Source organism: Paroedura picta, chromosome 3, assembly GCF_049243985.1.
Source record: "Paroedura picta isolate Pp20150507F chromosome 3, Ppicta_v3.0, whole genome shotgun sequence".
Classification (NCBI taxonomy): Eukaryota; Metazoa; Chordata; class Lepidosauria; order Squamata; family Gekkonidae; genus Paroedura; species Paroedura picta.
The window spans coordinates 170422691-170444609 of record NC_135371.1 but is presented as its reverse complement, the minus strand read 5'-3'; the positions used below and the strand labels follow the sequence as shown (position 1 = coordinate 170444609).

General features: G+C 52.0%; 1 protein-coding gene across 2 annotated transcripts in view; it reads right to left on the bottom strand.

Moving 5' to 3' along the window:
* Window positions 1–1457: 1457 nt before the first annotated feature.
* The window catches only part of LOC143833531 (metabotropic glutamate receptor 6-like), a 40944-nt gene continuing 20482 nt past the window's right edge, over window positions 1458–21919 (bottom strand). The window contains exons 3-11 of one of the 2 annotated variants that reach the window (XM_077329449.1): window positions 17885–18101; window positions 15880–16015; window positions 15632–15786; window positions 13542–13682; window positions 10530–10730; window positions 9436–9575; window positions 6049–6984; window positions 2699–2924; window positions 1458–1544 (exon numbers count right to left, since the gene is read on the bottom strand). In XM_077329449.1, the coding sequence (XP_077185564.1) occupies window positions 1489–1544; window positions 2699–2924; window positions 6049–6984; window positions 9436–9575; window positions 10530–10730; window positions 13542–13682; window positions 15632–15786; window positions 15880–16015; window positions 17885–18101 (2208 nt within the window). In that variant the 3' untranslated portion in view covers window positions 1458–1488. Of the gene's footprint in view, window positions 1545–2683; window positions 2925–6048; window positions 6985–9435; window positions 9576–10529; window positions 10731–13541; window positions 13683–15631; window positions 15787–15879; window positions 16016–17884; window positions 18102–21919 lie in introns of both variants that reach the window. The other variant, XM_077329450.1, reaches the window with a different exon arrangement.

Genomic DNA, 21919 nt, shown 5'->3' with positions numbered 1-21919 from the left:
AGAAGGGAGGGGGGGAGAAGGATTCTGTGGTCCGGGAGGACACCTGGTTGGCAGGTGAGACGTTCAGGACAAACTAGCTATTCAATTTCAGAGTCGCTTGAGTCTGTAGGGAAAAATGACCTTTGCACCTCTTTTTTTGTGACGCCGATGAACAAACAATTGTGTGGTTTATCCTCATTGTGTAAGTTTGATCAATGCTCACAACAGGATCTGGAAGCGTTCCTGCTGCATATGAGGAAGGAAAAACACATTTCTTTCCCCCAGGCTCCCGGGATGCTGGCAGAGCCCCAATGTTCTACATGAAGGGACCGGCTAAGAATTATCCAGCATCTTTTCTTCTTAAATATAGCTTGTTTTTCTGCCCACGAGAGACCTGCAATATACTGGCTTTTAACAGCATTCTACATCACCCGCCTCCTGAAACATACCCAGCGCATTAATGTTTGAGAATTTTTTTCCCCTCTAGCATTTTCCATAGTGCGCTTCATGTTTGCCCCCGGGGTCTTTTTACATTTTGTTCTTTAAACCTTCCCTCTGTATGTGTCCACAAAAGCCGCTTCCTTTTTAGAACATCTTTCCCCGTCTGAGCGAACACAAAGCCGCAAAGGGAGGGGAAGGAGAGGAGAATCCTCATACCTCTGTATTAAGAACTTCCCTAATATTCAATGTGGATTTCATTTCTGGCTGAGGGTTCAATCTAAAGACGCTATTTATTTTTTAATTAGAGGATCTGGGAACACGCCGTAGATGCAAAACAGCATTTCTTTACTGCTGTTCGGCATTTTGAAATTATTTGGGGAGTCGCCAGTGCGAATCATACCCTTCCGAGCCCACGTCTTTTGGTTTTCCCCCTCACACAGAATCAATTTGCTTTTACAGCCTCTGCTGCATTAACCAACCACCCCAGGAACTCCCAAAGCTCTTGGGCCATTGTTGAGTTGCTGCTGTTTTAAGTGTCTTCTGTAATTGCTGCTTTGACAGGGGCGCAATTGGCAGCTATTGCCGGTGGGATAACCCCCCTCTTAGTGCTGTGGGGAAAACATCATACGCTGATTTCTGCATACAGTCCTGTGAAGCGTGCAGAACGACCCTGGTTCAATCCCCAGCATCTCCAGCTAAAAGGTCCTGGTAGTGGACAATGTGAAAGATCTCTGCCTGGGTCCCTGGGACACCACTGCTGCTCTAAAGGGTTGCAGCTGCTCTTGATAGACCAAGGGACTCTGTAGACAGCAGCTTCAGGTGTTTACTCATCTTCCCCTTTGAGTTTTCCACCAGTGCAGTAGTTGGTCACCATATTCTCAAGACATCTCCCCACTCCAGAGGGATTGAAGGCACCAAGGCAGGGTTGTAAAAATACAGGTTTATTTCCCCAACGCGGGCCTTCCCGTCCCCTTCCCCTGAGGCCCCCCGTCCACAAATCTTCTCCCGCCCACCCCTCCCCTTTCCCGTCCCCATCCCCCACCCGAAGGAAGTGCCCCTCGTCGCCAGTCATGTGGGCACCATGGTCAGTTCTGTGTAGCTGATGTAGGTCACTTTTGTGAGGCCTGCAAAGGACGGAAGAGGAGCAGCGTTAGAGACGGGTGGGCCGAAAGACGGGTGGGGCACGCTGGGACCCCGGGCGGGATGACCACCGGAAATATGGAGATCTTCTGGGCTTGCCCGTCTCCAGGTATAATAGCTCTCCAGAGATTCAATCTCCATGAAGAAATATTTCAGAGGGTGGCCACTGCGGTCTTCCATAGAGTTTAGGGGACGCAGAAGTCCTAGTGGGACGTCAGATTCCTGCCGTCCTCCCTCCCATCCCCAACCAGGCGCCCCCTGTTGGAGAGAGTGGACTTTGGGGACGCTACATCAGTCTAAGGGTGTATATAATCTCTTTGAATGGGATGCTTCTCCTTTTGGGACTGCCCTCTCATTCCTCCTCTATCACTTTGTTCTCTCATGTCCTCCACATGGCCTGCCACGGAGACACAGGTCTCTGCAGGTGTCTCCTGTAGAAACAAGGCCCTCAGACACCCCCTTTCATACTGCTGGGCAAGCTGGCCATTTGTGACACGGAAAGTACTCTTTAAATTGGGCTCCTACGAGTGACGAACTTTCAAATCCAAGAGAGTCGTCCTGTCCCCTCTCCACCTCCTCTTCCCCAGGCTGAACATCCCCAAGTCCCTCAACCTTTCCTCAGAGGCCTTGGTCCCCAGGCCCCGTATCCTCCTCACCGCCCTCCTCTTCACCCTCTCCCTTTTGTCCGCGTCCTTTTTTGAACACCTTTTCCTATTAGGGACTATAGTTTCTTAAGGTTCTAAAACAGGGGTAGTCAAAGTGCGGCCCTCCAGATGTCCATGGACTACAATTCCCATGAGCCCCTGCCAGCAAACGCTGGCAGGGGCTCATGAGAATTGTAGTCCATGGACATCTGGAGGGCCGCACTTTGACTACCCCTGTTCTAAAATATGTCATATCTACGCTGAAATTTGGACAATATGCATGTTTAACAATGAAAATATGTGGGCTGGTAGCGTTAATTGGGAGGCACGGTGGTATTGGGAAAGGTCATGGGGGTACCTGGGGGCCAGGTAGGAGGACTGGGGGGGGGGAGACGGTACTCACAAGGTAGGCTGAGGTCAGTCGGAGGCACAGCGGGTGGGACCATCAAAGAGCAAGAAAAAAAGGCCTCGATACCTACTTTCTGGCTACTTACTGTCCGGCTTTTCGTCTTTGCTCTCCCCGTTCTGGGCGCCCTTCTGCGAGAGCCGCGTGGAGGCGTTGACCGCCGTGGCGGCCGCCTTGAAGCTGCGTTTGCGTTTCTGCACGTTCTGCTCCGGGTGGAAGATGATGATGTACACCTTGGGCACATAGAGCATGCCGAGGGACACGGAGGCGCTCAGGCTCATGGAGACGGTGAGCGTCGTCGTCTGGATGTAGATCTGAGAGGGAGAGAAAGGGGTATTATCATCATCATCATCATTATTATCATTAGACTAGTCAAGGCAATGGTCTTCCCAGGTGCAATGTATGGCTGTGAAAGCTGGACCATAAGGAAGGCCGAGCGTCAAAGAATTGAGGCTTTTGAACTCTGGTGCTGGAGAAGACTCTTGCGAGTCCCTTGGACTGCAAGGCGAACAAACCGGTCCGTCCTAGAGGAGATCAGCCCTGCCTGCTCCTTAGAAGGCCAGATCCTGAAGATGAAACTCAAATACTTTGGCCACCTCATGAGAAGGAAGGACTCCCTGGACAAGAGCCTAATGCTGGGAGCGATCGAGGGCAAAAGAAGAAGGGGACGACAGAGAATTCGGTGGCTGGATGGAGTCACTGAAGGAGTCGGTGCAAACTTAAATGGACTCCGGGGAATGGTAGAGGACAGGAAGCCCTTGGGGTCACGGTGGATCGGGCACGACCTTGTAACTAACAACAACAATTATTAGACTTATTGCCCGCCATTCTCATTTCTGGCTCCTGGCTTGTTGCGGATTCGTCCAAAATTAAAAAACCCCATTAAAAGCCCCATTAAAACCATCCGGACGAACAATATACATATCAGATTCCAACAATAAAACCATAACGGAGAAGCCCTCCGACCCCACCAAGAACTGGGAGGAGGAACGCAGATCTTCAATAAGTGAATGTCTTAATGTCTTAATCCTGGGGGGGGGGGGGAGCCCGTCAGATCTTCATTGCCACGCTGGCCTCAACCATAGACCTGGCGGAAGAGCTCCGTTTTGCAGGCCCTGCAGAAAACTGAAAGCTCCCGCAGGGCCCGCAGCTCCTCTGAGAGGGGCCAGGACCGAAAAGGCCCTGGTTGAGGCCAAGCGCGCCCCCCTGGGGCTGGGAACGACCAGTGTAAGGCCCTGTGGGGGGCATAGGGCGAAAGGTGGTCCCTCTGGTATGTGGGTAGTTGGCTGTGGAAGTTGCCCATGGCCCTCACCGTCCCAAAGCAGCTCAAGTGGTTTGTTTCCAGGGTGGGAACCAGCTAGGCCCAGGCTGGCCCCGAGTGGGGAAGCAGCTGGCATCTCTACCTCAACCTGATCTCCCTCTCCTCTTAGTGACACGGTTGTCGGGAAAGCAGGATCTGAATAAAACCGATCCCCCCCCCTGCCTTTGGCACCCCTGTCCCCTTCATCTGCAGTTCTTCTCACATCTCTCTCCAAACCTTTCATGCCAAGAACAGAGCGGTCGAAAAGCCACCTGAGGTGCCTCTGGCTCATCTCGTCCTCTTTCTGACTGCCGGCTGGGGACCAGACGTGACCATTTAAAAAAAGAAAGCAATCCCCGGGACTTTACCCAAAACGAACGCATCAAAGGGAAGCTGCTAGGCTAGTTTCTCTTCCGGCGTGCCAGTTCTTTTTCAGTCCGGTCCCAACGCTGAGAACTGAAACAGTATGGCCTGGCGTGTGAAATATAGCCTAGAACAGGGATAGTCAGCCTGTGGTCCTCCAGATGTTCACGGACTACAATTCCCATGTGCTCATGGGAATTGTCGTCCATGGACATCTGAAGGACCACAGGTTGACTACCTCTGGCCTAAAAGGCTTCCATTTGTTCACTTCAGATCTTAGAGTCAGACTTCTCCAGGAACGTCCTCTTGGGTGGTGGTTGTTTTTTTTTTTAACAAAATGAGAATTATCATTTTGGTTGGCGTATCGATGGGCCTGTCTCAACTTTTCTACCCTTGAGAAACCCGTGAAACACTCTTCAGGCTCCGGGAGACCCCAGAAGTGGCGCAATTGAGCTGAATATGGCTGGGAAGCATAAATGTTGTAACAATTTTTAAAAATATATTAAATATTTAATTCCTAACCATTCAGGGAAACCCTTCCAGGGCTCTCAAGAAACCTCAGTTTCACAAAACCCTGGTAAAGGTTGAACAGCTGTGGGAGGGGAGGGGGGGGAGCTGCCTCCACCTTTTCCCCTTCCTGACTTTCACCCTACAAAATTGGCCACTCCCCACATACAGTTCCCATTAGGGCCGGCAGCCACATGCTGGCAATAGCAAAGGGGCGGGGGGCGGGGGCCTGGGTAGAATTGCCAGCCTCCAGGTGGCACCTGGGAATGCCCCACAATTACAATTGATCACAGATCGGGATGCCAACCTCCAGGCGGGACCTGTGGATCTCCTGGAATGAGAGCTCATCGCCAGACTACAGAGAGCAGTTCCCCTGGAGAACTTTTGAGGAGGGACTCCCCAGCATTATACTCCACTGAGGTCCCTTCTTGTCCCAATTCCTGCCCACTCCCAGCTCCATCCCCAAAGCCTCCAGGTATTTCTTCAGGTTGCCAGCTCTGGGTTGGGAGACCACCGATCCTGGAAGCTAAGCAGGGTCAGCCGTGGGAGACCCACCATTCAGGGGTGTATACAGAGGCAGGCAAGGACAAACCAACTCTGAATGTCTATCTTGCTTTGAAAACTCTACGGGGCCACCATGAGTCAGTTCAGCCTTGTTGGCACTTTGTGAACACACAGACTGTTCATTTATCTCCTGGATACTTCCTGATTTGTTCATTCATTCATTCATTCATTCATTCATTCATTCATTCATTCATTCATTCATTCGATTTATATCCAGCCACTCCCATACAATGGCTCGTGGCGGGTCACAAAGCCCTCATTAAAAATCCCATTAAAACCCCCATTAAAAGGACATAGTAATACAATATAAAAATACACAGCAAACAGGCGATAAATAATACAAGCCCCTCGCCCAAGACTAATGCCCACTATCGGAGGGAGAGGGGGCCTAGCTGGCACTGCCCAGGTGCTAACACCAGCCCTGGGAAGGGGGGGCATGATCTTCCAGTGATCTTCCTCACTACCCTGGCTCCAACCAAAGAACTGGTGGAAGAGCTCCGTCTTGCAGGCCCTGTGAGCTCCTGCAGGGCCTGCAACTCACCTGGAAGCTCATTCCACCAGGTCGGGGCCAGGACTGAAAAGCCCCCGGCCCTGGTCGAGGCCAGGCGTGCCTCTCTGAAGCCGGGAATCACCAACATTGGAACGAATTTGCCCCTTAACCCCCCTTCCCCTGATATCATGCTCCTCAGCCTCGTTGCTCCCACCTTCTCTGCTGACTGGGCCGTGCCGAAGAAGATGGGCACGAAGGCCAGCCAGACGATGCAGGTTGTGTACATGGTGAAGCCAATGGGCTTGGCCTCGTTGAAGTTCTCGGGCACGCCGCGAGCCTTGATCGCGTAGACCGTGCAGGTGACCATCAAGAGGATACTGTAGCTGAGGCAGCAGATGATGGACAAGTCCGACATGTCACACTTGAGCACCCCCTGGGCGAACTCGGGGTTGGGCGTGCGCTGCTCTTCGTAGTCAATGATGCTGTGCGGGGGCTGGACCCCCAGCCAGATGACCACGCTCACGATCTGCACCGACATGAGGCTGAACGTGATGACCAGCTGGGAGGTGGGGCTGATGAACCGGGGCGGCGTCACCGACTTCTTGCCCTGCTCGAAAATCCGGTAGATGCGGTTGGTCTTCGTCAGCAGGGCCGAATAGCTGATGGCCATGCCCAGGCCTAAGAAGAGGCGGCGGAAGGCGCAGACGGTGACCCCGGGCTCGGCGATCATCAAGAAGGTGATGGTGTAGATGAGGAAGATCCCCGTGAGGAGGACGTAGCTCAGCTCGCGGCCCGAAGCCCGGACGATGGGCGTGTCGTTGAATCGGATGAAGGTGATGACGATGAAGACCGTCCCGAGGATGCCCATAATGGCTAAGAAGATGGGCAGGACGGCCCAGGGGGAGCTCCATTCCAGCTTGACGATGGGCGTCGGGCGGCAGGCCGTGCGGTTGAGGTTGGGGCGCATGTCAAAAGGGCACATTTCGCAGGTGAACTCGTCCAGCTGGTACTGGTAGCCGTCACACAGCTCGCAGTGCCAGCAGCAGGAGACCCCCTTGACCATCTTCTTCCGTTCTCCTGAGTTGCACGGGAGGCTGCACACCGAAGAGGGGATGTCTTTCTGTCCACCAGACCACTGCATTTCCTCGATCTACGAACGACAGGAAAGAATGCCATACTACGGTGATTTTGCAACTATGCTGTAAAGCAGTGGTCCCCAACCTTTTTATCACCGGGGACTGGTCAACGCTTGACAATTTTACTGAGGCCCGGTGGGGGGGGGGGTTGTTTACTCCTCTCCTCTCAACCACTGCCCTAACGCTCTCTGATCGCTATGGTAATGTTTAAACCTCCCTTCAAAATAAGATACAGACACGCCACAACAATGAACATAAGGAACATTTTATTTTCATGGAAATTTTGACTCATGACAATGACAAATCAATGGGAACTCTGAGCTTGTTTCTCTGCAACGAGAGAGTCCCATCTGGGAGTGATGGGAGACAAGGACACCCAAAGTGTGTTGTAAAGGACCAGGGGGGATGAAGTAAAGGGCCGGGGGGGGGGAGAAGGCATCCTTCGCGGCCCACCTCCAATTAGTCGACGGACCACATGTGGTCCGCAGCCCACAGGTTGGGGATCGCTACTGTAAAGAACGTAAAGGACCTGGACAGAATGGAGTAGGTGTAGAAGGAAGCGATGAGGATAATAAGGGGTTTGGAGACCAAGCCTGGCGAGGAAAGGTTGAGGGACTTGGGAAGGTTCAGTCTGGAGAAAAGGACGTTGTGGGGGAGGACGTGATGGCTCTCTTGAAACAGTTGAAAGGCCGTCACTTAGAGGAGGGTCGGGAGTCTTTCCTGTTGGCAGCAGGGGAGAGGACTCAATAACAGGTTTAAATTATGGGTGGAAAGATAACGAACTGGATATTAGGAAAAGAATTTAACAGTAAGAGTTGTTCAGCAGGGGAGTTGGCTGCCTAGTAAGATGGTGGTTTTCAAACAATGGCTGAACAAATGCTTGTAAGCAATGTTTTGGGTTGATCCTGCATTGAGCAGGGGGCTGGAATAGATGACTTGTAGAACCCCTCCCAACTCTATGATTATTTGGGTGGAATCCTTTAATGATTCTTCAAGTGGAATTCAATTAGCAGAATTCTGCAATGTGTCTATGAGTGGAATTCTGCAGTGTTTCTATGACTGAAATTCTGCAATGATTCCTTGAGTGGAATTATATGAGCAGAATTCTGCAATGATTCTACACGTGGAATTCTGCAATGTTTCTATGAGCGAAATTCTGCAATGATTCTATGAGCAGAATTCTGCAATGATTCTATGAGCGGAATTCTGCAATGATTCTTTGAGTGGAATTCCTTGAGCAGAATTCTGCAATAATTCTATGTGTGGAATTCTGCAATGTGTCTATGAGCGAAATTCTGCAATGATTCGCTGAATGGAATTCTGCAATTCCTTGGAAATGCATCAGGGGACTTATTTGTGAGATGACTAATGTCAGAAAAGACCAAGCACTGCCCACTACTGTTCATCCCAGCAGTGAGTTTCAGGAGAATACTGGGAACACCATAGCTCTTGTTCTCAACAAAATTATGTCCGTTTTGTCATTTAAGTTCAGGGCTGGAAACCAAACTCTCTTCTTGGAAACTGAGGCATACATGAGGATTCTCAGCATAGATGTTCATGTTTTCTAGTACCTCCCAGTGCATTACGGTTTGATCCAGGTGAGAACATTTTGTATTGGAATATGCAAGCTCTGCAGTGTGCATGACTGAACAGAATATGAAAAGTGTCTTGCATGGAGCATTGGAGGAGATGTATATTTAACATCGATAGGATAGGAACTTCCTTATATTGTCAAATAGTATCCTCCTGTGTCCTGATTGGCTCTTTTGGAGAAATCCTGCTCCTTTGTCCCTTTGTCCCATCTTGCTTCCATAATAGACATAATTAACAGACCAGTTAGACAATTAATTAGGATTCTCTCTCTCTCCTATTTCTCTACAAAGTTTATCTCTCTTCTCAATAAAACTATTTAATTCTTTTAACCCCAGGTGGCCAAACTGGCTCTCCAGATGTCCTCGGACTACAAGTCCCATGAGCCCCTGCCAGCATGTGCTGTCAGGGACTCATGGTAACTGTAGTCCATGGATATCTGGTAAACCACAGTTTGTCCATCCTTGTTTTAAGCAGTTGCGTTCTGCCCCCCACCCCCTCCATGCCTTTTTAAATATTCGGATCCCAGTCACCATGGCAGCCATTTTGTAGTGATGTAGTGACACCATGGCAGCCATTTTGTAATTCTCCAATTTCCAACCGTGCCCACAGGTTTCAACGAGACTCAGGACCTTACGAGTTCACTGAAGTGTCTATGGGATGGGGCTTCCCTGCCACAACATTTTCGTCCCGTTCCACAAGACCAGGGGTAGTCAAACCGCGGCCCTCCAGATGACCATGGACTACAATTCCCACGAGCCCCTGCCAGCATTCGCTGGCAGGGGCTCCTGGGAATTGTAGTCCATGGACATCTGGAGGGCCGCAGTGTGACTACCCCTGCACAAGACCCTCCAATACCGTGCCAGGCCACTCACGTTCAGGCGGAGATATTCCGTCCACTGCCCAATGGCCTTGTACCCGGGGGCTGTGGTGTTTGTCAGCTGATACTGGAAAATGTCGTAGCGTCCGGGCGCATCCCCGTTCTCGTTGAACATCACGGGCGTTCCGGCGCTACCTATGACAAAGGAAGGGATACAAGCGGGTCGCTGATACGTCTGTCCGTGCAGGCCTCGTCCTTGGCCACTGCAAGATATTTGGCTGCCCCAAGAGGGTAGTGGCAGGGAAGGTCTGGAAGTTCTCCTGGGATTACAGCTGATCTCCAGACTGTCCTCCTTAAGACGTGACTTCTGCTTTAGGATGCTTTGGGCTGATCCTGTGTAGAGCAGGGGGTTGGACTAGATGGCCTGTATGGCCCCTTCCAACTCTATGATTCTATGATTCTAAATGGCTGCTTGAGCATTGAAGTGTCCCCACTTTCGGCATACCTCCCCTCACTTCTGCTCCCACTCGGGAGGCTCCCACTCCCCCCGGTGGCATAGACCGGAAAATTCTTTACCATTTACAGGCCATGCTTAGGGTTGCCATCTTACCATAGAGTTTCTGGAGATTCCTAGAGATTCCACATCACTTCTGGGTAACTCTAGGAATTACGAGGAACTCTATGGCCCTGTAAGTAGACAAGGCCACATTTTCCTATATAATTCCCCCCCTCCACCCGGGATAACTGCACATTCCCTGTCATTTAGCAAATGCCATGACTACCTGCAGGTCTCACAGGTTTTCACAGCCAGAGTAGTTCAGCAGCGGAATAGGCTGCCTAAGGAGGTGGTGAGCTCCCCTTCACTGGCAGTCTTCAAGCAAAGGTTGGATACACACTTTTCTTGGATGCTTTAGGATGCTTTGGGCTGATCCTGCATTGAGCAGGGGGTTGGACTAGATGGCCTGCATGACCCCTTCTAACTCTTTGATTCTGTGATTCTATGATTCTATGCTTCTCTGGCCACAAATGGGGGCCCAAGTAACGGGGCACGCTGGCTGGCTTCGCCCTTCTGCCAATTACCCTATGTGCCAGGGGGCGGGCTAACCGACCAGAATTCCCTCCTACCAGGCGGGCCCCTGCTAGCCTCACCATTGAAATTGACGGAGAGGATGTAGTTCAGCAGCGTGCGGCCGTGAATGGGGTCCATCTTGTCACACACCCCGATCTCGCCCGGGCAGAGCTCCCTGTGCATGTTGTGCAGGGCGTGGGCCATGGCGTAGACGGCGTCGATCACAAACTGCACCTTCCCCTCTTGCTCGTAGGAGGAGTCACGCCCAATCCGCTCTTCCCCTGGGAGGGCAGAGGAGAGGGGTCGGACGTCGGGTAGCCAACCTATGGATGCGTCCTGGAGATCTCCTGGTATTACGATGACTGTATTTTGTAATTATGTCTTTAATTCATTTATACTTTGACTCCCCCCGCCCAAGTAGCTTATATGCTTCTCCTCTCCTCTGTTTCATTCTCACAACAACCCTGTGAGGTAGATTAGGCCGAGAGCATGTGATTGGCCCAAGGTCACCCAGCCAGCTTCTGTGGCACAAGTCTGAACTCCAGCTGTTACACTGCACTGGCTCTCTGATTTCCAGACTGCAGAGATCAGTTCCCCTGGAGAAAAGGGCTGCTTGGGAGGGGGGACTCTGTGGCCTCGGACCCCACTGAGGGTCAGGGATGCCAGCCTCCAGGTGGGGCCTGGGGATCCCCCGGAATTCCAGCTCCTCTCCAGACTGCAGAGATCAGTTCCCCTGGAGGAAAGGGCTGCTTGGGAGGGGGGACTCTGTGGCCTTGGACCCCACTGAGAGTCAGGGATGCCAGCCTCCAGGTGGGGCCTGGGGATCCCCCGGAATTCCAGCTCCTCTCCAGACTGCAGAGATCAGTTCCCCTGGAGGAAAGGGCTGCTTGGGAGGGGGGACTCTGTGGCCTTGGACCCCACTGAGGGCCAGGGATGCCAGCCTCCAGGTGGGGCCTGGGGATCCCCTGGAATTCCAGCTCCTCTCCAGACTGCAGAGATCAGTTCCCCTGGAGAAAAGGGGGACCACTGCTTGGGAGGGGGGACCACTGACGCCCAAAGTCTTTGGGCATTTCTCATCCCACAGCTGGCAGATCTCCAAAGGGCCCCCTCCAAAGCTGCCCCTTTCTCCAGGGGAACTGATCTCTTGTACTCTGGAGTTCCACTGCAATCCCAGGAGATCTCCACTCAGCGGCTGGCAATCCGGCTTTCAAGCAAAGAGACTCGAAAGCCGCAGAAACAGAGACACGCTTCACGGAACCCAAAGATATCAGCCACTTGACTGGTCTCCTGAATTGCAAGAAAGCAGCCACGTTTCAGGAAACAGTCTCCTATTCAACCCCAACCAGCCCAAGTGCATATTCAGCAAAAGGGTTATTTTAGACAGGAAGGCGCTGGTGAATCTTTGCAGCGTTTCTTTCCCGGCCTGCTGGAATCAATTCGCTTCATGCATTTTAAACGGGCAACGTGTGGGGCCGGAACCCGGCGTGCTGCTCCCCTGCCAGCCGTCAGACGTGTGAATGGCAGGCCTGCACAATTAGCGGCTACAGCGGGTGTTGCAGGAAGCGTGCTGGAGAGGAGGGGAAAGGAGGCGAGGAGAACTGGGGCCTTGGCAGTGCTGATGAAAAACCAATTGGGGGTCTGATTGGGGATCTTCCTGGCGACCCGGTGCGTTTGGGCGGGGCTGAGAGCAGCAGGTTGGGGGGGGATCGTGGGGGTTATTGGGGATGGGGAGGAGGAGCTGGCATCTTTTTCCCTCCCGCCCTGCCATCGGGAGGGATTTGAGGGCTCTAATCCTCTCCGCTCCTGTATCGCTGTGAAATGAACCCAACGCTTCTGCAGCTCCCTGATACCGTCCCCGTGGCCTCAAAGCCCCAGGGATTACTGCACGGCAGGGCGGGAGGGAAGAGCGGTGAGCGAGAGGGTGCAGGGCAAGCTTGCCAACCTCCTGGCAGGGCCTGGCGTTCTCCTGGCATCACAGCTGATCTTCAGGAGACGGGTGAGTCCGTCCTCCGGGGGAAGCGAGAGGTGGGAGCCAGGCGGTAGTCAACCTGTGGTCCTCCAGAGGTCCATGGACTACAATTCCCATGAGCCCCTGCCAGCGTTTGCTGGCAGGGGCTCATGGGAATTGTAGTCCATGGACCTCTGGAGGACCACAGGTTGATCTCCAGGGGCACAGATTCCACTCCAGTGGCAATTCCGAGGCCGACGGGATTTTCGGGATATGAGTTTTCGAGCGTCAAGGACACGTCAGAATAGAGATACCTCAGCGCTCGTTTCAGAGGAAAGGAGTTGTGTCTCTCGGAAACACATACACTGAAAATCACCTCAGCCTTGAAGGGGATCCTGAACTCGAATCTCCTCCCATTAGAGGAGAAGAAAAAAACGTGCATTTTTGCATCCTGCTTTTTAGTACCATAAGGAGTCCTAAAGTGGCTTACACTTTCCTTCCACCTCCCCACAAATGCATCCAAGTGAGGTAGGTGAGGCTGAGGGAGCTCTCAGAGAACTGGGACTGGCCCAAGGTCACCTGGCTGGCTTCATGGGACTCCAAGCAGCTTACAACCCCCTTCCCTTTCCTCTCCCCACAACAGACACCCTGTGAGGGAGGTGAGGCTGAGAGAGCCCTGAGATTTCTGAAGAAGAAAAAGAGTTGGTTCTTATATGCCGCTTTTCTCTACCCGAAGGAGTCTCAAAGCGGCTTACAGTTGCCTTCCCTTCCTCTCCCCACAACAGACACCCTGTGAGGTGGGTGTTATCAGTGCCATGATGAGCCCAAGGTCACCCAGCTGGCTGCATGTGGGGGGAGTGCGGAATCAAACCCAGCTTGCCAGATTAGAAGTCCACACTCCTAACCACTACACCAAACCGGAAGAGCAGGGAATTAGAGGCCGCCATCCTTAACCAGGACACCACGCTGTCCCTCATGATAACGCTTGAAATGGCAGCTTTTGAGGCTGGGCTGTATGGTATCAAAACCCTGCTCCAAATTTCCAGGAAGTTCCAAAGAGAGACGTGGCAACTCTAGCGTGTAACCGGCAGGCCCTTCTCCACATCTATCCCTCCTTGCTTTGAGCACCCCCTGCCGTCCGTACCCGTGCATTTCCGTGCCCCCTCTTCAGGCTGCATCCCCGGCCGGGTCAGTTTACACCTGAAATCCTCCTCCCAGTATTCGGCAAACCAGATGTTGCGCCGGTTGTTCTCCAGGGAGCGTGTGGTGAAGTACTGGTCGAATCCTGGGGGAGAAAGGAAGGAGAGCGGGTGAGAAAGGGGGTCGCTGTGGCTTTTGCTGCTGACTCTGTACCTGGATTGGCGGGTCATGCTTATCTCTGTGCTTCAAAAAGCTCAGATCTCCCAGATGATTTCAGCCCGTCAGAAATTATAACAATTATAAACAGAGGCTGGAGAGTCATCTGATGGAGAGGCTGATTCTGTGAAGGCTCAAGGGGGTGGCAGGTTATAGTGGATGAGCAAGAGGATGGTGAGTGTCCTTCATAGTGCGGGGGGTTGGATTAGATGACCCAGGAGGTCCCTTCCGACTCTATGATTCTAAGGCACAGGAGCAGGCCAGGTAGGTGGCTTTTCTGGTTCTTTGGCAACCTGACCCTGTTCTCCCAGAATTTCCTTTCCCTAATGAGAAGTGCTGGCTGGGTAGGCCTGACCTCCGTCCTTCAGAAACCAATTATTTTGCCCAAGCTAGTATGACTAGATGGCCTGTGTAGCCCCTTCCAACTCTATGATTCTATGACTTGGCTTTTAGGCTTTTAGTCAACCCGGGTATACAGGGGTGGTTTAAATAGGGTTGACAGTTAAGTGCTGGGAGAAGTAGAGTCAACCTTGAGCCGGCTGCTGGGATCGAACTCCCAGCCTCATGGGCAGAGCTTCAGACTGCATGACTGCTGCCTTACTACCCTGCGCCACAAGAGGTTGTTTACTTAGTATCCCTTGAAGTGGTGAAAGATGATCTTTTCTTTCTCGTCTTTCAAGGGCAGTTCAATGTCTTTTCTTGCTCCAAGCAAGGTTTAGCCTCTAGGGCTCCCACTGCTACCAGCAAGATTTGAGCCAGTGGGTACGTGGGCCCAGCAGGGGACAGACGTCTCCTCCCATACTGCTGATGTACGCCTGCGGCCACTCGGGTGGCTCGTCCAGCGAACAGTCCCTGATGCCCGCCAACATCCTCTCATGCTCGCAAACAGAGCAATCACGAAGTGATTACAGCAGGCCGGGATGATCTCCTTACAAAGGACACTGTCAACAGGTGTACTTTGGTGAGAAATACTGATGGAGTAATAGTGGTTCTGTTGCGGCCCCGGTTCTCAATCCCGCCGGGTACAATAGAGCAGGGGTAGGTAACCTGTGGTCCTCCAGATGCTCATGGACTACAATTCCCATGAGCCCCTGCCAGCACTGGCAGGGGCTCATGGGAATTGTAGTCCATGGACATCTGGAGGACCACAGGTTGACTACCCCTGCTTTAAAGGATGCTGCTTCTGTCTTCCTGTCTCTCCTCCTTTCCTCCTCTCCCTCCCTCTCTTCATCTCCCCACTCCCTCCACCTCCCTCTCTCTCTATCTCCCTATCTTCCTCTCCCTTTCTCTCCATCTTCACTTCTCCCTCTCTCCCTCTTCCTCTCTTATCTCTCTCTCTCCATTTCCCCCCCTGCTCTCCCTTCTGTCTCCCTTCTCCATCTCCTGCTCCCTCCATCTCTTCCTCTTCCTCCCCTCTCCCCTCCTTCTCTCCTTCTCTTCATCTTTGCTTCTTCCTCTCTCCATCTCTCTTTCTTCTTCTCTGTCTCCTTTATGACTTCTCCCCGTTCTCTCCCTCTCCTTCCTCTCTCTCTCCATCTCCACCTCTTCCTTTCCCCATCTTCCTCTCGGTTATCCCCTCGCTTATTTCCTGGATCTCCCACCTCCCATCTCCTCCTCCCTCCATCTCTCCCTCCTCCTCTCTCCGTCTCTCCCTCTTCCCTTTCCCTCTCCCTCTCTTTCTCCATCTTGCTGTCTCTCCCACTCTCCCTCTCCCCCTCTCTCCACCTCCCTCTCCTTCCATCTCTCCCTCTCTTCCCTGCCCCCCCCTCTCCTTCTACCCTCCCCCTCAACCCCGAATCCCCTCTCCTATCTCCCTCTCCTCCTCCTTGGGCCAGCCTCCCGGTTGCATGGGTAGGGGGCGCCACTCTCCTTGCTCACCTTCGATTGAGGCTCGTTTGGGTAAGATGGTCACAGCTCCCTCGGCTACGTCCTCCAGCTTCAGAATGGGGGAGAGCTTGGAGCCCCAGCTGTCCGAACCCACCCACAGGAACTGCCCAGTCAAGTTGGCACGGCGCGAAGCTTCCAGCACTCGCCTGTGGCATTGGGAGAAACGAGAGAGCGAGCGTCTTGCCTCGCCTTCCCCACCCCTCCCTCCCCGTGTGCTTCGCAGAGGGCAGCACGCTCACTTGATGTCGTCTTCATTGGCAAAGATGATGATGCCGCGGGCGTTGGGGGTCTCCATCAAGCGTTTGATGAGCTTGTCAAACTCGCCGGGTTTGGGTTCTCGAGGGATCTTGATGGACTGGGCGATGCAGACGCCACCTGCCAGGGGGCAAGAGAGCTTCAGGGAGCGATGTCCTTCCTACCTGGACCAGAGACTCCTTCCCTCCCAGCCCCTCCCTCCCAGCTCAGGCTTGACCTTTGCTTCTCAGACTGTGCCCCACGTCCCGCGTCCCGCCAACTTTGGAGTTTGTATTACTGTAAGGGGCTCGTTTTTTTAAACTTTGTTTTAGTGTGATCTGATGGTTTTAATGTGCAACTCGCCATGAGCCAGCTTGCTCAAGAGCGGCAGGAGATAAATCAAAATATAAATAAATAAGTAAATAAATGGAATCCCGAGGGGATTCTTGGGATGCGTATCAGGGTCCTGGGTGCATATTAGGGGATTCCTTTTATTTGAACATAATACAGTTTTATTTGAACTGAATACAGTTCTGCACACGTTGGGTAATGCACTTTCGGTGTGTTTTCGCAGCTGGATTTTTGTGTGTAAAACTGAAAAATCTTTTTCTAAAGTGCATTGAAAGTGCATTATCCAACATGTGCGGAAGCAGAAAGATGGCTGGATAGGTGACGAGGAAGGAGCAATAAACCTTCCTTTTTCTCCCGGAGCTACTTTCTTCCCGCATAGGGGGAACCTGTATCTTTTCGTCTGCTCCAGGGCACACGGGAGGGTTGCATTTTTTCCGATGGTGATTTTGACCGGGGAACCTGTGATGACGTATCTGTGTGGGAAAGTTTTCTAAATCCATTTTCTAAGGCGGCCTACAATATTAATAAAACAATTATAAATCACGTTAAAAATTGGAGACACATGTCTCTCTCCCTCTGTCCATGTGGCCTTCCATTGGAGACACAGATCTCTCTCCCTCTCTCCACGTGGCCTTTCATTGGAGACACAGGTCTCTCTCCCTCTCTCCACATGGCCTTCCATTGGAGACACAGGTCTCTCTCCCTCTCTCCACATGGCCTTCCATTGGAGACACAGGTCTCTCTCCCTCTCTCCACATGGCCTTCCATTGGAGACACAGGTCTCTCTCCCTCTCTCCACGTGGCCTTCCATTGGAGACACAGGTCTCTCTCCCTCTCTCCACGTGGCCTTCCATTGGAGACACAGGTCTCTCTCCCACTCTCCACATGGCCTTCCATTGGAGACACAGGTCTCTCTCCCTCTCTCCACATGGCCTTCCATTGGAAACACAGGTCTCTCTCCCTCTCTCCACATGGCCTTCCATTGGAGACACAGGTCTCTCTCCCTCTCTCCACATGGCCTTCCATTGGAGACACAGGTCTCTCTCCCTCTCTCCACATGGCCTTCCATTGGAAACACAGGTCTCTCTCCCTCTCTCCACATGGCCTTCCATTGGAAACACAGGTCTCTCTCCCTCTCTCCACATGGCCTTCCATTGGAAACACAGGTCTCTCTCCCTCTCTCCACATGGCCTTCCATTGGAGATGAATGTCTCTCTCCCTCTCTCCACATGGCCTTCCATTGGAGACACAAGTCTCTGCAGGTCTCTCCCATAGAGACAATGCCCCACTTTCTCCCACATGAATGATGCTGGACAAGCTGCCCATCTATGATATTTGAAGTCCTCTCCAGATTAGTCTTTTCTCCTTTCAACTTAACCTGAACGTCAACTGAATCGACTTGAACAAAGCTACATTTCCCTTTTATGCAATACGCTTCTTGGAAGATGTATTTATTAGTCTCCCGCTTCCGTGATTGGGCAAAACTCAGCTGTATTAACCAAATCTCCCAATTGCGCCGTATCCGAGTCTCTTTTCCTCCATGCCTCCACGAACAGTCAGCCTCCCTGTGTGAGATTCCCTGGCTGAATTTCCAGGTAGGACCAGTCTCTCCCTCCCCTCCCCGGACCTTCTCAGTCACCCCCCCGCCCCGCCACTCACCGGCCTCACGAGAGATCTGCACGAAGGCGTCCACCCCGCTCTCGCCGTAATTCCCCTCGGAGGCCAGCGTGGAGACGTAATTCCAGCCGAGGGCCTTCACGATGTCCACCATGGCTTGGGCCTGGTAGGAGTCGGGAGGCACCACGCGGGAGAAGTAGTCGTAGCGGTTGCTGTCGCTAAGCTCGGGGGCTGTGGAGGCGTAGCTGATCTGAGGGATCTGGGGCGGGGGGTGAAAAGATCAGGGGCGGTTTTACTGGCAGCGCCCTGGGCGTGCTGCAGGGCACAAACGCAAGCTGTGGGAGAAACACCCAAGGGGTTGCCTTATACTGAATCAGTACTACACACCCTCTGTAGTGTAGTGTGCATGATTCAAAAGCATATGAAGAATATCCACCAGGGGGCATCGGAGGAGATGTGCAGTTAGCATAGTTAGATTAGGAACTTCCGGGTATTTTGCAAATAATCTCTAGGGTCCTCATTGGCTCAGGGGGAGGCTTCCTGATCCTTTGAGCACACTTCCTTCCTGATTATCTAGCAGTTGTTGTATTTATTAATTAGACATATTAATTAGACTTATACCCCGCTGCTTTCCAGAGAATCGCAGCGGCTTACAACATAAAAATCCTAGAAAATCCCCACATGAGGCTCTCTTCTAGTAGAAGCCGGCAGCTGCAGCCCTTCAAAAATCATGGAAATAGCAACTAGAGATCAGCTGCTCTTCTTCTTCTTCTTCTTCTTCTTCTTCTTCTTCTTCTTCTTCTTCTTCTTCTTCTTCTTCTTCTTCTTCTTCTTCTTCTGTTACAAAGTCTACCTGGATCCCAGGACTGGGATCCCAAGGAGAATCCACGACACCTTTTGGGGGCCACTTGGATCAGAGTGGGGCATGTGCTGGGTTTGGATGAGCATGAGCAGGGACCCAACGCACACACCCCAGTCCGTGGAAGGACTTGAGCAACCCTTGTCTCTCTGCCCGAACCTCTACCTCATAGGAAAAGTGAGTGTGGGGGGGAAATTCCCTGAGAAGAAGGCGAGGCTTAGAATATTGTTTTCTACCAGCATCATTGCCTGCTTCCATTTTAGGACCAGCCCAGCCCAAGGAATTCCCCCTGAACAGAAGGTCAGAGAGGAAACGAAGGTCAGAGAGCCATTAAAGTGGATGGAAGTGATCAGCTTGGCTCTCTCATACAACTCTGTGACCCTCTCCTTACATTTCAGACTGACGCCCCTCCCCGACTCCATTCCTGGTGGCCCCACCCAAGAGAGCATCTTGGGTTCCAGCCCCTCTTCTGCTTAGAAAGCAAGGTTCGCCTTTCGGACCCAGATCCATCGGGGTAGAACCGAACCACTGCCTCCTCCCCCCTCCCCGAATCTCTGCTTCGTTCCCTCTTTGGGTCTGTGAGAAGACCCATTAGAGCGATTAGCGACGGGGATTAGGGGTGTTTTAGCGAAATGAACAGCAGCGCCGGTCAGGAACGGCTGAAGCTGGAGTGTGTGTTTTGTGTGTGTGTCTGTGTGTGTGGCAGTGGCCACTCAGCACAAGTCTGCAGGCACAGTCTGTTTGCCATCCTCCAGGCAGCGACTGGAGATCTCCCGGAATTACAACTGATATCCAGGTAATAAAAACCGGTTTACCAAGAGGAAATGGCCACTTTAGGTATTATACACAATGGTAATGGTGAAGTCCCTCCCCTCCCCAAACTCCACCCTCCTTTGGCTCCACCCCTCAAATCTCCAGGTATTTCCCAACCTGAAGCAGTCAACCCCTACAGGCAAATGAGTTTAGCTACGTTGGAATGGATAAGAGGCAGATGGGCTAACGCGTGTGATTTGAGAATCTTTTAGGATTCCCTTCAGCTGCTGAGTCAGACTGCATCTCCTGAAATCCCCAAGTTCAGGTTGAGATCCTAGACCCGGGCAGCTTTTCCAGGGAGCTGATTTAGGACTGTTAACTTGGAGGTTGGGAGACAAACTGATGGCCACTCAGTAGCAGAATAAGCAAACCAAGAACAGAAAACAATGATATTCCTGCTTGGTCAGAACAGCTCTATCAGTACTGTGGCGAGCCCAAGGTCACCCAGCTGGCTGCATGTGGGGGAGCGGGGAATCAAACCTGGTTCAGCAGATTAGAAGTCCACACTCCTAACCACTACATCAAACTGGCATAAGATTACTGTGGCCAGATCTGGATTGGGAAACACCTGGAGATTTGGGGGGTGGAGCCTAAGAGGGGCTAGGTTTGGGGAAGGGGGGAATTCAGTGGGCTATGAGTCCGCCTACCAATGCAGGTGTTTTCTCCCGGTGAAATGACCTCTTTTGCCAGAAGATCAGTTGCAATCAAAGAAGGGAAAGGAAAAGGAAACAAACCCAGCCTGTTAAACAAGTTAAGAACCCAGGAGGCTGAGAAGTCTCAAAAGCATTATCATAAAAACATAGTGTATACACATTTTATTGCACTGTGCTAAAGGTCCATGAAAAACAACACATTAAAATCTCAGTCAGAAATACACAAGAACGCTATGAGGGGACACCCATAACAAAACGACCAGATGAGTTTTGATGCAAAAGAGATCTTCAGAGGTCAATTACAGATCCACACACATCCATAAATATCCAAAAAACGGGGGGAGGGGGACTTTTTACAGCCAGCAAGTTTCTTTGGAAACTTTCTTGCATGCCCAGGGAAATGCCGATCGCCACTTTGGGATCAGAAGGGGAACTTAGTCTGCACACAATAGATAATGCACTTTCAATGAACTTCAGAAGTCGACTTTCCTGTTCCGCACAGGAAAATACAGCTGCCAAAGCACATTGAAAGTGCATTATCCTAAGTGTGCGGAACGGGCCCAGGCCAGGCTGCCACGGACTCTGGTCTTCAGGGAGGGGGCGTGATCTGGATATGGAATTGAGTCCACTGTGGGTGAGGAGGTAGTTGTAAGAATCCTGCCTATCAGGAGATATAACCATTATATGGTCATGTCAACCTCCCCCTCCCAAAATGGCCAATGTTGGGCCTGGAGGGGTTGGGAAGGGGAGGGGCCCTGTGTGGGCGTGTCCACAGCTTTGCTTCTCAGCCATATGATCACACCACTTCTGGGGTTTCTTGAAGCCTGAAGGATGTTTCAGGGGTTTCTCAATGGTAAAAAAAAAAGTTGAGAAAAGCTGTTTTAGGGGCTGAAAGAGAGAGAGGGAGTAGGGTGGGCATCTCTCTTTCTTTTGTCTCTGATGAAAGGAACTTTATCTCTCGAAGGTCAATACTCCCGCAAATCTCGAAGGTGTTACCGGCCTCAAAATCTCTCTCTTCTACTGCGGACCTACAGGGCTCCCCTCTGAAAATCTCTCTCTCTGTTTGAGCTCTGCTGGGGCATTGCACGATAAAACCGAGGCTACCAAAGCACCATAAAGCTCAAATGCTCTCTCCTGAGAAGGCGAGGCCAGCCTCACTTCTCCGCACTCAGAAAAAGTGGGTCACACGTAATAATATCAAATGACGGAGAGGAAGGACGGATCCTTCCCTGTGGTTTTCACAACAGGGAGGTGGTGTGAAGGAAGGGGGCGGGGGAATCGGCTGGATGTGTGTGTGTGTGTGTGTGTGTGTGTGTGTTTGTGTGTGAGATACAGAGAAGAACCTGGGAACCCTGACGTTTTTAGATGCAATCCTACATCCTACAAAATGGTGTTTTCCCTGGGACTGTTTCTCATTAGGAGGCATGCCTTGCCTTAGCCTCACTTTGAATTTCCTTTGTGTGCTGCAAATCGACTCTGGCCTTTCTGCATTTGGGCTTCCCTCCCGTTTCCCGGGCTGAAATTCGTGATATACTTTCTGCACTGAGTCCGATGAAGGCAGCCTCCCATCACGCTTTGCTCCCCGTCCCCTTTTCAAAAAATGCGTATTTTTGCAAACCGGTGCCTGCTTGTACCTTTGCTTTCGTTGTGCCCCTTAATCCTACCATTCTGTGCCCTTGATCGCCTCCCCCTCTCCCTCCAAAGGGTCCTGAATGTAGTTTTTAAAGAACCCCCTGGGTTCTAATATTATAA